This window comes from Poecilia reticulata, linkage group LG22, assembly GCF_000633615.1.
Source record: "Poecilia reticulata strain Guanapo linkage group LG22, Guppy_female_1.0+MT, whole genome shotgun sequence".
Lineage (NCBI taxonomy): Eukaryota > Metazoa > Chordata > Actinopteri > Cyprinodontiformes > Poeciliidae > Poecilia > Poecilia reticulata.
The window spans coordinates 8007321-8023239 of NC_024352.1; the positions used below are offsets into that span (position 1 = coordinate 8007321).

At 41.2% G+C, this 15919-nt stretch overlaps 3 protein-coding genes across 6 annotated transcripts in view; 2 read left to right on the plus strand and 1 right to left on the minus strand.

Moving 5' to 3' along the window:
- tmem62 (transmembrane protein 62) overlaps window positions 1–4666 on the plus strand; it is a 21212-nt gene extending 16546 nt beyond the window's left edge. The window contains exons 13-14 of the mRNA XM_008399329.2: window positions 504–622; window positions 1183–4666. Coding sequence (XP_008397551.1) covers window positions 504–622; window positions 1183–1503 — 440 coding nt within the window. The 3' untranslated portion in view covers window positions 1504–4666. The remainder of the gene's footprint in view (window positions 1–503; window positions 623–1182) is intronic.
- A 385-nt stretch (window positions 4667–5051) lies between these two features.
- ptgr2 (prostaglandin reductase 2) lies at window positions 5052–9756 on the minus strand. Of its 2 annotated transcripts, none has more exons than XM_008399159.2 (10): window positions 9622–9756; window positions 8538–8753; window positions 8332–8400; window positions 8109–8227; window positions 7836–8027; window positions 6819–6989; window positions 5889–6098; window positions 5600–5809; window positions 5479–5518; window positions 5052–5401 (listed from the first exon to the last, which is right to left on the minus strand). In XM_008399159.2, exons 3-10 carry the CDS (start codon window positions 8366–8368, stop codon window positions 5337–5339), a joined length of 1044 nt encoding a protein of 347 aa, XP_008397381.1. In that variant the 5' UTR covers window positions 8369–8400; window positions 8538–8753; window positions 9622–9756; the 3' UTR covers window positions 5052–5336. The 2 variants fall into 2 exon arrangements, with proteins under 2 accessions (XP_008397381.1, XP_008397380.1); XM_008399158.2 differs by having other exon boundaries at window positions 8538–8740; window positions 9622–9710.
- A 175-nt stretch (window positions 9757–9931) lies between these two features.
- The window catches only part of mideasb (mitotic deacetylase associated SANT domain protein b), a 29467-nt gene continuing 23479 nt past the window's right edge, over window positions 9932–15919 (plus strand). The window contains exon 1 of one of the 3 annotated variants that reach the window (XM_017302475.1): window positions 9932–10332. The gene's annotated coding sequence lies outside the window, so the exon portion shown is untranslated. Of the gene's footprint in view, window positions 10333–10394; window positions 15838–15919 lie in introns of those variants that run through there. The other 2 variants (XM_008399157.2, XM_017302474.1) reach the window with 2 other exon arrangements.

Consider the following 15919-nt stretch of genomic DNA (forward strand, 5'->3'; position numbering starts at 1 on the left):
GACGATATAAATAAATATAACACTCAGCTGTAGGATAGATATGAGGCTCTCATAATCGCTTAGCAAAACCCAACTACAAATTTATAAATTCTCACCATCAGGAGATTATATATCAAGAGATTATCTTCATGTACTTATAAATAAAGATATAGACAATAATATTGTTTTTCTTAGGCAAGTTCTGGGATTTTTTTTTTTTTTTTACTAGTTTAAACTGGAAACAATAATTATTTCATTATAACAGAGGTTTAGCAAAATAACCTTTTTCTTGCTTTGTCACATTAAAACCAACTAACTTCACTGTATTTTTTAAAGGATTTTATTTGACAAACTAACACAAAGCAGTGAAGTAGAAGAAAGACTCATGGTGTTTTTAGAAACTCTATATACTGTATATATGTAAAAATAGAAAAACGGTGACCTGTTCAGGATGTGGACACTGGATAGATGTATGGATTCTGTCACTCTGTGGAAGAATGAACTGTTCTCCTGCCTCCTGTCAGGTCCGTGGTTCATTGGAGAGATGATAGACGGACACAGTGGCGCCTGCTTCGCCTTCGGCGTTTTCATCGACGGCCATTTCCTGGAAGGAAGTCTCACTTATGTTGTTGGAGTCGTTCAAGTAAGACTATTGATTTTGTTGATCACTTCTGCATCTCTCTATGCAAGACTCCTTGTAGGCATGTTTTTATTTTTTTTTTTCATGTGTGCAACATGCCTTTGAAAATCCATGTAAATGTTTAATCAGCAATATTCTTAGCCTGCTGGATTTTTTAATTCATCTWTGTCCAGACTGGGGATGTAATCAATTAACTGACTTCCTGTTAATAGTTTATTCAGCAACCTAAGAGCTTCCTGTTTTGTTATATTTTATAACTATGTCTAAGGTTAATAATGTGAGTCTTTAATACTGCTGACACAAAATATTCTAATGTTTTATTTTTTTTTAATTCAGCATATTTTGAAAAAAGTAGCCCTTCATGTTATGAAAAGTCCCTCTTGATAAGAGAAAACTCAGGTTTTTAAGAAAATGTCAGCTCATCAATTAATCATTAGTTGATCAATTAGATCAATCAACTTTAGATTAACTCATTAATCAATAGCTTGCATCCCCATAGTCCAGACTTATTTAGGTTAATAAAAAAMASAGCACAATAAGTAATCTCACTTTCTTTCTGGCAGCTGCTATTTTTCAACATTCCCCTCACCTCTTACCTCTGCTGGAGCCTTCATCACCGTTGYCACGGCAACACCAWGTGGTCCCACCTGGCGCGGCCGGGCCGTCGCGGCCGGACCGTGGCGGTGCACGTCTTCATGCTGCTGCTGCTCGCCTGGCAGGCCCATTCCTGCTACTTCCTCCTGCAGACCTACGGCRTCACGGCYTTCTTCCTGTCTCCCGTCCGCACGTGGGCCCTGGCGCTCGGCGTGGCCCTGGTCTACTGGGCCTGGACGGGCCCCGCCCCTCTGTTTCGCGACAGCGGCAAGAGCAACTCTTCCTCTTGACAGTAAATTGCACTGTTGCACCCTGAGCCTGACTCACAGATACATTTTGCTGTCTCTCCTCACCCTGAAAGTCTGACTTCCCTCCTTCCTCCTTCGTCCTCGTCCTCCCAACCCTCTGGCGACGGCTGTCTTTTCCCCTCTCTTTCTCTACAGAACAACACCGAACTCTCCTGTTTCTAGATAGTATAGTTTACTTAATATGCATGTTCTTGTAAAGCACCAACAAGCACATTTGTGGCCATATTCATAGGAATCTATACAGCGTTTTAAGGGTAAATGGATCTAGGATGCATAAAGGGCACAAAACGCACTACCTTGCAAAAGTATTTATTCGTATTTTGTCACTTTAAAACCATGATGTTTAATATATTTAATTGGGATTTTATCGAATTTGTACTGAATCTTGCAAAGATGATATTATGTCTTCTTAGGTATGTGTCTATTCCCCCTGGACTCCTCCAAGATCAGACTGGACGAAAAGCAATTTTTAAGTCTTACTCCAGATTTTCAGGTCTGACTTTAGTGCTAGACTTTGACTAGGTCATTTAAGCAAAACCATTTAATTGCAGCTCTGCTGACCTGCTGGAAGGTGATTCTTTGCCTTTGTGATGTTTTTCATGGTTTTTCACAGTTATTATTCTTCTTTTGAGGAAGGAGTTTGAACAAATATTAACATTTCCAGATTTTATTCAGGATTCCATTTTCTGTTATTTTCTTCTTTCTCCTTGTCCCCTTACTTCTTCCTCTGTTTGTTTTCTTTTTCCTTCCTTGGCTGCTTCCTGTAGCTCTTCATTGTGTTCCTCCTCCTTGCTTGTCTTCCTTACAGCTTGCCAGCTGTATAAATTCATGAGAATTTCTAGGGCTGCACAATATCAGGGAAACATTTAACTGCGATACTAATTCTGAATGATACTTTTTCTGGATATTGCGATGACTATATCGATCCACAATTCCCAGACTTTTTTCCCCACCTTCATTAAAATGTACCCAATTTTCTGTATAACCTCTAGAATCTCAGGCAGGAATAATGTGGGGATCGAAAATGTTATTCAGTCAAAAAATAATTACTACAATGCAGGGCACTTTAAATATAACATCTTATGAAATATATCAGTCAGGTGTTCTTACGGTTTGCTAATTTGCACACAGTTACGTTTGATTTATGGTGCAGCTTTAACGAATGTCTAATCTGGAAATTTTGACATCAATATATTTCGGTAGGAACTCTAGATTTTCATTCAAAATCACCCCCTTCATCATTCCTACCTTTACCGGAGAGAAGCCTCCCCACAGCATGACACTACCATCACCATGTTTCACAGTTCCTTAGACTTCACTCTATCACTAACAAATTTCTACTGAGATTAAATGACACGTAAAATCCCAATTAAATACATCGAGGGTTGTGGTTTTAAACTGACGAAATGTGCCGAAGCTTGAAGGGTGTGTATACTTTTTGCAAGACAGTGTGTCTAGTTTTATCTATAAGAGGAATATTCCAACTTCTACTGTGGTTGACAGTGTACTGTATTCTGCTGTGGTTCAAGATGGCTCATTTACTTGCGATTTAGCACTTTTTGGATATGTTGCCTTGGCCAAAACGCCACTTCACTACTGCCAAAGGATGAGTAAGAAAGATTTCCCCCCCGGCCCCTCTTTTTTTTTGTTCTCCTCCAAAGCCCGGTTTTGTTGTTGGATGAAGGCTGGAGTTGCCAAACTGCTCCCAATGTTTACCTTGGAACACAAATCAGACAGGAGGTACAGCACTTAAAAAAAATATATATATATGTATATATATTTATATATGCTCCACTGGAACCTGTGAGCGATAAAAGCAACCGAGATTTTCATATTCTTCGTTCAGTCCACACAGAAATCCAGTAAATCAAATCGGCATTTGGACTGTGCGAAGGTAAGTTTACAATTTTAGCTGTAAACCAAGTTAACTTAAGTGCAAACGACTGCCAGTGATGTTCACATTTACGCCAGTTTTCTCCAAAACCCTGAACCCGACTTGGATTTTTGTTTCTACTCTCAGAAAGCAGCCGTTTGTTTCTCAGGAATGTGAACACTTCAACAACACGCTGGTTCCACAAGTTTTTTGTTGTTGTTTGTTTTGTTTCTTTTTTTATACTCCAAAACAGTTCGGTGAACAAAAACCCAACATGAAGCAATCCAGATGCGTTTTGGATTAGCAAAGAAACTTAGATGAATGTGTTAAACGTGATGAGATCAACCACTATTTTATGCTGTTTTTATTTATTTTGATTGTACTGTGTGATTTTTACTTTGGAGAAAAAAATGTGTTTCCTTGTGTAATTAATTTACTCTGAAAACGGGGTATACAGTGTTTCAGCTCCCTCCGATCCCCAAACCTTGGGTTTGGCTCGGAAAGCATTCCTCGTGTATGAAAACCTCTTTCGTCCATGTTGTCGAGAATGTGTGCGAAAGCACGGAAAACCTGTTTGTTGCACTGTCGTTCACACCTCTCTACTTGTAATTGCTGATGTAAAAACGGCACGTAGGAACGCCTGTTGGTTCAAATCTCCAAGTAGGGGAAAACATTCAAAGTCGCATCCTTGATCGGATAGGAAACATTAAGACACTTTATTGCTAAAACGGCTGCCAGACACTTAGAAAAAAATTTAATGGTGCAGTTTTTTCCTCTACAGCGACATAAATATATATTTATCTTCTCTTCATTCACTTGCGGGAGCCGTTTTCTCCTACAATCCACCGTACCGTTCCATCATCTGTCCACATGGTGGCAGTGTTGAGATAAATTTGGATCACTTCAAACACCTAATGCATGATATTTTTTCTTCTAATCAAAAAAAGTGTCTCGACGGCCAACAATAAACGTGAACGCGCCCGGTTCGGTTTGGAATGCACACCGACCAGACTCGGTGAGGTAACTCCACCGCCTCCGCATCAGCGCAGAGGGTGGACATACTGTAACCGACGTAACCGACGTGCTGGTGTTTGTGTGACCTCCTACCGCAACCCCTCCCCTGTGTCAGAGCACTGATGCTTTGTGAATGAATGGATGGTAATTTTACACCTGCCACATATTTTTCTTGTGACAACTTGATTTAGAACCACGATAACTATATTTTATTATTGGTTTATAGTGTTGTGGAATAAAGAAATGTGCATTACGGTATTGTTTGTGTCGTGCGTCCAATGTTTCTATTTAGTCCGAACGGATCACAATAAGATAGAGGCACGTAATCGATGGATCAATATGCGATATCAGTGCCTTTCAAGAATTTAAATGGTAGTCGCCTGCTAACGGAGAACAACGATCACTATTTTGGTTTAATAGTGCTTTAGCTATTTCTTTTAGCACAATTTCTCAAGATCAAGGGATCCAATTGGAGCCAGAAGTGGTTCTTTGAGCCTTGCACAAAATGTCAAATGTAGTTATAACATGTAAATACATATGAATGTTGATTTTAGCAATTTTACATGCAATAATTGTGTTGAATTTCCAATATTTTTGAGTTCTATTTTTCTTGTGATTAAGTTGAAAAATTGATGCAATTTTAATTTATTGAAATCATGTGATGCATTCTAAACATTTTGCTACTCTGAATACTAGGAAGAGTTCACAGTAGTTGGTGGATTCTCACTGATTTGACCCACATTTGTTAATTGGCTCCAGGTTACTCCAAGGCTCAGAAATTTATGTTTTCAGAATACAGGTAGAAAATAAGTAAATATATTTTCTTGTTGCAAACTTAAAGACTTCAGTAGGTTAGTGTTACAATAATGCAGGTGATAAAAAGGCAACAGTGGACGTGGATTACAAGCTCGATCCAGCTGGAATCTTCTCAGTCGGATATTTTTACTATTTGCTTGCCGATGTTTCCGCCTTTCATCATGGAGCAAAAAGCAACTGCAAGAAAAAGAGGGGGAAAAAAATGCTGAAACTCCAATGAAAAGGTATGACTGAATATATTTTTACTTACATACCTCCCATGTTTTCTATACCGTTCACCACCGTTTCCAACACCTGCAAAGAGGAAACAAAATAACGTTGCGTGTCAACTGAGAAGGAGGGAGCGCATTCCGACGGAGACGTCGTCTTTCGTACCTTGATTTGAGCCGATTTTACTAACTGGCTGAGCTCAAAGAGGGCAGCTTCCGCTTTACTCATGTAGCTGAGCACCATGAATCTCTCCCGGGCGATGTTCCGACGTTGCAGGATTTCTTGCGTCTTGTCGCTCAGAGGTGGAGGATACGGCACATCCTTGTTGTACTGTGAGATCTGCCCGCAGAGTATCACGTGTCCTCCTTCGTTCATCTGCGGGCGAAGAGGCGGAAGGAGACGCGCTCGGTGAAGGCCGCGAGGCACGCCCGGCGCTAAAAGACGCACGCCTTACCTGCTCTATGATGGCGTCGCTGACGGCGCCTCCCACGTTGTCGAAGTAGACGTCGACGCCGGCGGGACAGGTCTCCTTGAGCCGTGCCGAGACATCGCCGCAGCGATAGTTGATGGCTGCGGAGAAGCCCAGGTCTTCCACCAAAGCTTTGCACTTCTCATCCGAACCGCAAATCCCAACCACCTTCGCACATCCATCCAGCCGGCCGATCTGGGAGATGTACAGTGGTTCCAAGAATGTGTAAAGCTTAGCGTTGCAACTGACGATTGTTTCAGTAATAAATTATTCTGACGATTAATCGATTAATCTGATTTTTTTTTTTTTTTTCAATCGACACATTCTGCAGATTTTTTATTTAACGACTTGTACATTAGAAATACGTTAAAAGATGCAAATCAATTTCTTAAGAAAATTAGCATTGCTTAAGTCAACACCTGATCATTTGTACCAAACGATGAAACAGCAGGTAAAAAAAATATATTTCTAACAACATGTGAAAGGACCCGCCCTTTCTGCTTTGTTTGACTTGTTGATTATGTTTCGGATTAACAGACTAATAACTGAATAGCAAAAGGTATTTCATTGTAATTTTCTTTCTTTAAAGAATTAGTTCAGAGTTAAACAAAAAAAAACTGCTGCTTGTGGCATTTTTGATGGAACAGACATTTAAAGTATACATTTTTGTATACTTTATATTCACGTTTTGTCTTGATTACAGCTCTGAGTGGATTGTTTTTTTCAGCATATCTGTATACTCCAGTTAACAATTAATTGATTACTAAATTAGTTGACGATTATTACAGAAACTGATTAATCACGATTAATCGTTTCAGCCCTATTTTTACTTCCTACTCTGCTATGTGAACATCTCAAGTAACCAGATGAGTCGAAGCCTTAGTGGACCCAAAATCTAAAGGTTCGTGTGTGTACCTGTCCAGCTAGGGAGCCACAGGCGCCGGCTGCACCACTGACCACCATCGTCTGATTGGCGCCTTTGGTCACGTGGCCCTTCTCCCTGACCCCTAACAGCGCGGTGAGTCCCGTCATACCAACTGCTCCCAAAAAGTAGGAAAGATGGCCGTCAACCATCTGTGAATCAACCTGTAAAAGGTATGGGATCCTCATGAACAGTGTCTTGTACAAATGAATTTTATGGGTAGACTGACGCCATGTAGTGTCTAATTTTGAAGAGGAACAAACCGATGATTTTTTTGTTTTTTGCAAATAAAAAAATAATAAAAATTAGCTTGTATTTATAGACAGGTTTGACAAGAGCAAAAATCAAACCTTTTCACCGTTACAGCAACAAACTAAAATGCGATATTCCCCCCCTGGTTAAACACGGTCAGACAGCATCGTGATTTGAGTATGCTTTACTTCAGTGGTGACAGAGATGCTGCATAGTTGATAGATAAATGGAGCTACATAGAGGGTAATGCTGGGGAGAAAAAACCCTGCTAGAAAATGCAAACGACTTGAGATTGGGGCAGATTTTCATTAAATATAAAACCAGAGCTAAAATGATCTAAAAATTTGTCACGCTTTAGAACGGCCTAGTCAAAGTTCAGATGTAAAATCTGTCGCAAGACTTGAGAATATCTATTCACAGACACTTTTCCACCCAGCCCACAACTTCAGTCTATGCATGAAGCTGGTAGACATTCCCAGAAGTCTACAAAGATTAACTCAAGTTGGCTTATAGCAAATTAGCATCTTTCAGATTCTTTTACTTGTTTTGTCATTTCTTTTTTTGGCGTTATTCGCATCCCTCTTCACAATTACATTTTGCATTGTGTAGGTCTATCACAGATAACCCTTAGTTAATGGCTTCTGAAAGGTACTGTAACATACAGCTTTTTGCACACGCAACCCAAGATGGAGTCAAATCTTCATAACAAAATCAAATAACACCAGCTGAAAAAACAACTTGTGAATAATATGCCATACCTTTTGAAGGCCACCTCCCACCATAACTGCATGGGTCTGCCACGGCCAGTTGAATGAAGTGACGACGTCTCCCTCGGTGAGAGCGCTGCAGCGGCTGCTTTCAACCACGCCAACACCGCCACCGTCCACGCATTCGGACAGCTTCCATGGAGCCAGGTAATCGGCACCGGTGTCTTCATTCATTCTGCAGCGCTGAAAGAAACACTCATCCGATAAATACTGACCAGTGGCTAAAGGTTATTAATAATGCTCATTTATTCTTTGCTTCGTTACCATGTAAGGGTCGACTGAGAGGTAAAGCGTCCGAACAAGGACTTGTCCATCTTCCAGGTCAGATGTTAAATTTTTCTGTTCCAGGCGGAAATTGTTAGGACTTGGCTCCCCGTTGTTACCTGCACGTGCAAATGCAAAGCTCCAGTAAAAATAAAACTAATAAAAAAGTTTGCAACATGCATGCAAAACTCCTAATAAGCTCGCTGGTTCTGAAATAACGTACCTGGTCGAGAGGTAAGAACGACTCGCTGCACTTGCATGTTTGTTGCAGCGTTTGCTCGGGTGACCTGACCTGGCAACCCATGAGAAAAGCCAAAGACAGGTCACGGTGTAAGAAAGGGTGTTTGTAGGTGCACATTTTAAAAGAACATCTAAAAAAAAAAATAGCTGCTCGTGCAAAAAATTCTTACAAATCTTTGTTGCACTTACAGGTATGAGTCGATGATTGTTCGAAGGCTAGCAAAACAGTGAGGAAACAATGCGCATTCCGTCACAGTCAGCCGGAGGATGACCCGGGTAGAAATGAATACGGAGCAGAGTGCGGAAGGGGACTTTTCCTTTTAGGTTGGAAGTATTATCATATCCGGATCGTACGTCAGCGTGGCAGCCATATTGTGATTGGCATGCTGGGACTGGGGAAAAAAACTGGTGCAAGTCCATTTATGGTGTATTACTGGCTACATTAAGACTATACCTGCCTACAGCAATGTCACTAGCAGTGTTCAGATGCTGTAATAGTTCGAATATCCTTAAAAATGTTTTACTACAAGCAACAACTGAAATAAGACTTACTAACCACATGCTAACACTATGTAGTTACTAAAATACTGTTAGTATATACTTACTACTTAAATTCCACAAGGCGTGATATACGATTTACAGTCTTTCATCCCTTATTGTTAAATTCATCAACATTTGAAAGACAAGATTTACGGTTTTCACATCGCTTTTTAGTAATAATTGTTGACAAAAGAGAAGACTTTAAATTTTTTTTAAATGTCTTAGCTAAAACTAAAATTCCAAAATCGTTTAGTGGTTTAGTATAATTTCTAGAGGCAAATAAAACTAGTTTATTAAACTATTTTGGAAGCAGATTTCACATAGTTATTCTGCCTTATTCAGAACTGCAGATATTGCAGATTTTTGTCTTGGTAAACAAAATTATTGATACAAAAACTTATTGTGTTTATAATTACTCCTAATTATTTGACTGTAAACTTTAGTGTTTCTTTAATTATAAAAATTAAGTTTTTAAGCGCGCTTGTATTATTTTCTAAGGCGAAGGTGCCACTCATAAAATGGCGCACACACCGTGCTACGTTTCCATGGGAAGATGGGGCCAACACAGTCTGTATGAGCGAAATCTACCCCAGCAGTTGCACTTCAGTACGTTATCAACTGATTATAAATGATGACATACAAAGGTCTTGAAATTATATCCTGGTAAGCCTGATGTTTAACCCAATTCTGTAGATTTGTTTCCTCTGTTCATTGTTCAAGACGATACTTTTACCTGAGTATATCCACACAACTCAATAATAGTCTCATAGGGTAAGCTCCGCCTGCTGGGCCTGGTTCGCAAACCTTTGCAAAAGACTCGCCGGTTGAGAAATGATGCGCACCAGCTGCTGGGAAAGTGTAGTTGAGAACAAACCAAAGATGATTCCCTGCTCCCAGCTTCCGTTTTCGTTAACCTTCTCATTTGTAGACCTTCCGTCCGAGATTTAATATGGATGATTTTTTTTTTTTAAAAGAGTAACAACTAATACCACTAAATACCTATCTTTAAAAATATCTAGATCTATATGGGATGGCAAAATTTAATTCACGTTTATGTTAAAGTGCGACATTATTTGACAGAAGCGGCTTACTATCTTGTTACTAGTACGCCTTGACGCGCCGTTGAGCCGTTAAGGAAACCGTGAAGCAAATAGAAACGGTATGCGCCCTCGTAATGAGGTTATCTGGTTGGGTTTCATCAGCTCTGCAGCTTCTGAACAGATAAAGACGTTGATTTAATTACACGTTTTCTTGCTATCGGGATACTTTAAATAAATAAAAAAAAGTTCTAAACGCGCATGCCGTCCCGCGTTGAGGGCTAGCAAAAAGCTAAATTGGGTCAGTGTGGGGCTGGGATGTGACGCCTTGTGGAAGAATCTGCAGGAAGGCAACCTCAGAAACGGCGAGATGAAGGCTTGAATGCCATGGAGGATCAGAGGATAAAGTAAGTAAGCCTTACTGAAAGGCAGTCTGGGTGCATGGCAGCAAGTGGCAGATGTGGTTTTATATGAATCATATGCTGGTTTTGTTGGGTGTTATCCGACAAACTGATCTGAAATCCCCTCTGACAGACTGACACAACTCAAAATGCCCCCCAGATTCCCAGGAGTGGCATTCATGCTTTCAACAGCTGGAGTCTGAGTAAATAACTTTTAAGCAAATTAAACTGTTGCACCTGCTGAGTACAAGAGCAAGAAATATTACAGCCCATTAACAAGTCATTTGACTTCTCATTTCTTGATTAAAGGTTTCTAAATGTCAGTCAGAAAAGGAAAGAGAATATTCTCTGTAGCTGTTTTCCCAGTTTTAATTTTTCACAGTAACAGAAAGCCACAGAAGTCAAATATGTTTGTTTTTCCTAAGACATTTATCTAAACAAACTTAGTAAATAGCTATATTTTAAAATGATCAAATTGCTCCATCCCTTCAATGCAGCAGTGTCATTAGATGTAGTCTGTTCATAAATGCATTTATTTTCAGTTGCATCTGCAATTATTATTATTAAATCTTTGCTTGTTTTGCTTTTTTTTTTTTGTGGTTTGTGTTTTTTTTTTTTGAGAGTCACAAATTAGACCGGCACATTGCTATCTTGCACATTTCTGTTTTGTGCTTTGTCATTTCCACTGTTACTGTGTCAGCAGTGTTTATTTTATCTTTTTTAATAAGTGTTATGGCTCCCCACCCAGGGCAACCTTGCGCCATGTGGTGGCACTGACGCCATAAAAATTATAAAAAAATATATATAGCAATTGACATATGGTACTAATTAAATATATAAGACATCTGTAATGTCTTCTATATTCTTTGACAAGAGCCTGTGGAGATGATCTTATGTATGTCACTTGTCCCCTTCCAGGTAATCTAGTTCCAATGGACTATTTTTGATTTGTTTGCTTTGTGAGGGTCAGGGTCAGATTGTGTGATTGTTTGAGTTTACAGACCACTAGATTACAGAAGAAACTGCATTCTCAGCGATAGACTGCAACACGAAACAGACATTCTCATGACAGCAGTGAAATAAAATTCACTGCCGGCATTCATATCCTAAAACATGCCTAAATGAAAGTTATTATTTCTAATATTTGTACATTATACAGATATATTTTCTTTCATTTAGTCATTTCCTAGGGTAAGTTTTGCAAAGAATTCATTTGATGAGCATTTTCCGTGCACAGTGCGGCAAGGGTCTGGAAGGTTTTAGAAAGTGATGCACAAGTCTAATTATATGCAACAGAAGAAGCTTAAAAAGTCCAGACCTATAGCCTTGCACTCGATGAATATCACCACGCTGCCTTTTTCTGTAAATGAGCAACAACCAGTTGTAGAGCGTCTCCGCAGTCAACGGGGATTCCCCTCGTATTCTGACAGTTTGTATGATTTGTAGTGTAATACTCCAGAAAAATGACTAAGAATTAAGAAGTTGTTCTCATATTAAATCTGGTTCTATTTTTCCTTCTTCTTTTTTTTTTTTTTACCCAAAGGCCCAATAGTACTTCCTCTGGAGTTTTTCTCCATTCCTGAACACAAACGTTCTAATTATAGAGGTGGCTAACAGACCAGTATAGTGACACTTATTACAGATTGCAGGTCTTCTATTTTAAACCCTAGGCTATTAAAGAGATGCAAATACAGTGCGTTAAAGCCGACCGAACATGTACAAGCTGCGAGCTCTTAAGAAAACAGTGCTATGGTTATTCTGGTTCATGTGTGTGTGCAGAGAACACAGTGAGGGCTGTTTGCAGTGGTTTTCTGTTGGAGAAATGGCTGCCATTTGTACTGCCTGTGACCTCAGCATCTTTAGATAAGGGATCCTCCTTCACCTCCGCACAAAGCCTGTTGTAACCCTGTGCGCTGCAGTCCTCAAACCTGCTAAAAAGATGTAGAGGCAGCGTAATGCCTTGGTGAAAACTTGTGAATGATTCAGTCTGTTCAATTAACATTTTATTACATTACCTTACATCAAAGTAATTTGACTTACATGGCAGATAAGTGCCTGAATGACCGTGGGGGTGGGGAGGGGGTTACAATAAATGAAAAAATTGGGTTTTTAAATATATTCCCAGTTTTCCGGTCATATTGTGGAGACTTATCCATCAGTTTTTATGAATAAAATTGTTTTTAAAACTGCAGACGATTTCAGGAGGGCTACTCGATCCGATAGCCCGACTCATTAACCAACTACAAATGGTGATGAGGAGTAATCAGCTTCTTATGCTAACATTTGTTGGTTTTTGTTTTAGTTTTTATTAAGTCAGTGTGTCATAACCAAAATGGCGGTTGTTGGGGATATCGTAGAGCTGTAATATTTAAAGATTCGCCGTTTTCCAGTTTTTTTGTTGCTGTTTTATATTTGCTGCTAATTCCAACTTGACCAGAACTGGTCAAATCAGAATTTGAATAAATTAGGAAAGAATTTTCAGATTGCTGGATACCGATCAGAGCCGGTCGGCGAGAAATTGACCGATTGATCAGTTCATCTGTAGTAAAGATCAATGTGTTTGTAGTATTTTTACTACGTGCTGAAATAATCAGTGCTGATCTCTTTCTTAGAAAAAAACAAAACAAAATAAAGTTAGCTCATGTTTTACATCCTAGCATTAATTTCTGCCTATACGTAGAGATAATGAGAATCTCCTATCGCTTCTCCCTCTTTATGTCAGCTGTGGGGGGTTTTTTAAGTTAAAGAAGAAAAAATATTGTTTGCTTAGTCTCATTTGCCATAACTTCCTGGTAATTACTACTTTAATTCATTGTATCTGCGTATACCACCGACGTTTCCCATGCCTTCAGAATGTTTTCTTATCTGAAAGGTGATTCATTTTCCTCTTGTGGGATAATTCTGAGGAAAAGAAAATGGTGAAATCATGCTGAAAGTATTAGGAGTGAGTAGCCTTAATATGAAATAAACAGTACTGTTTTCATCCTCCCACATCCCCCAGGCGGACGTAATAGGGATTACCTGCACCGCGCAGGCATTCCAAGAGTTTCTCAACGAGTAAAATAGAAAAAGTTAGTGAAAGGAAAGATGAATTCCGGTGCGTCTTCCCCCCCTTCTCTCCTTCATCCCCGCGGTCCTCCCTCGTGTGTTGGAATTTCCCGCATGGACTGAGAGGGATCTTGCTCCGTAAATTACAGCGCCTTCGCGTGTCAGAGGAAGAGCCTTTTTTGGGCAGGGAAGTGGGCGGGGCTACGGAGCAGGCGGCGGGCAGAGAGGAGGTGGCAATCACAAGACAACCAGAGAAGCGCTGTCGATGCGCGGCAGCAGCAGGCCCCATCCTTCTTTTTCTTTTCTTTTTTTTAATTCTTTTTTTTAGCCTTTTTGTGCAATCACAGTGCAATAATGTGCAACAAACAGCGGCTGCACTGCGCTTCTGTTCATGCGCATTAGCTCGTTTGTGTTTACGCTCCAACGTCGAATCCCCCACCGCTCTCCCCCCCCTCACCTCTCTCCCATCCCTCCTCACTTGTTTTCTTCTTCTTAGCTGGGGGCACCGAAGGGAAGGGAAAGGGGGGGGGGAAGTCCAAATGCTTGAGGTCAGCAGCGTAGCATGAGTCAACCTCGGGGATGTGTGCAGTCATCATCGCGGGCCTGCTGCTTCTGCCGCCGCCGCCGCTGCTGCTGCTGGCCGCACGAGAGGACTATCCAGCGCGGCTGAGCAGCTCCTCGCAGTAAGTACCGGGGGAGATCTTCCGTAGAGAGGCCGTGAAAGTCGATGACTGTGGCGCTGTTGCTGCTGCTGCTGTTGTTGTTATGGCAGACGTAGATGTTGTGGTTGACGCTGCATGTCGCTGTGGCCGCAGCTCGCTGACAAAGTTTTGTTTACCTCGGACTGGGGCGCGCGCGCTTCGGATCCCGGGGGCTCGTCACCGCCGTCGGGGTTGATTCCTGTGGCAGCTCCGTAAATACAAGAAAAGGGCGAACCGCCAGGATAATGCGCAGGAAGAATCGTGACGCGTTAACCTTTTGACAACTTGAATCGATCAGTGGTTATCTCTCCTTTGCTCTTCTGCTGCCACGCTTGTTTCTTTTTTTTCTCTCTCTCTCTCTTTTTTTTTCCTCTCTTTTTGTCGAACTGGCGGGCATTGTTGGGTCAGTTTGTTGCAGCGGGACACGGCATTACTGACTGGATAATCCGTTTTCTGCAACAAAGGGCTTCTCGTAAATAGCGCTGAGCTGGCTGGCTGCCCTCAGAAAGTGATGTGGAGGGAATGGAAAGCGGTGGTGGTGGGGGGGGAGAAGAGTCCTGAGCTCCTTCCTTCACAGGCCGCGTTGGTAGTTTTAAATTAGCAAATGGCGATGGATTAGGGCACTTGACATTTCTTTTAAGCCAATTTGCCGCGTTATGTGCTAAAGCCTCGGCTTGTGTAAGGGCTGCACTTGTGATGCGTCATGGTGATCCTTCACCTCAGATGGAGTGTGCTACTTGCTTAATAACCCGCGCCGCTACCCTGTAATCAGCAGGTTCTGCAAGAATAAATAGGGCTACTGACAACGAGCACCTTCTCCAAAGGGAGGATGCATCCTGGGGTTTGACAGCATGTCAGTGCCATCACATGGTTGCTGCACACATGCTGTTTGTTGGCCACACAGCGTGGTCTTTGGCTTTCCTCTGTCAGTGCCTCCTCTGCCCCCCCCACCCTCCTTTCAGCCAGTTCAGGATCTGAACAGCTGCAGATGTCTATTTTAAGGCTTTCTCCAGGGCACCCGAGTAAAGGGTGACTATTGTCAGCCACTTCCTAAGTGATATGAAGTGCTATATTTTTTTAGATTTCAGGATTCATTTGTGCAACTATGCCATCAATTCTGACAGATTAACATAATTCAGAAAGTAGCCTGCATGCTTTCTCTCTCTCTCTCTCTCTCTCGTCTTTAGATTATTGACTTCAGCACTTGAACAGTTTCTACTTTGCGCACAGATGGAACAATTATAATTTGACACACTGTGCCATGCCAGAATCTGCTCCGAAACCCGGCCATTATGTAATATACTATCGGCCCGGGTTGCCACGGTAATTGTCAAGATGTGCTGTAAGTTACACAGACGCCCGCAAGGACGTCTTGACTTTTTCGTCCTCACCGCCCCTCTCCCCCACTGTCTTTGCATAGATCGCTGCACTGTGACTCATGTGTGCTTACTTTCTGCTGCCCTTCCTATTTGAGGCTGCAGCCGTAGTTCAGAGGGCACAGTCTCCCTTTTCATTTTCACCTCTGAGTCACACGGTTGTAAAAAAAAAAAAAGAAAGAAAAGAAAACACTTTTCTTTTTTTCTATCACATTCAGTTTTGCTTTGGCGGGAAAACGAGTGCTTTCTTTTCTGCTGCGTGTCTCGCAAAGCTGTTAGGAGTTTGATAAGGGCGTCGGAGCTCCAAGTGTGCCAGTCGATGATGAACTTCGCCTCCGAGTGTTTGCGCGAAACAGCCCGGCATAAACGCAGTGCGTTGATGACTGGTAATGACACTTTTGGTAACTATTGATTGAACTGTATCTGCCATTTGCTTTTCCTTTTGTTTCTGCAAGTCAAAACAAATTA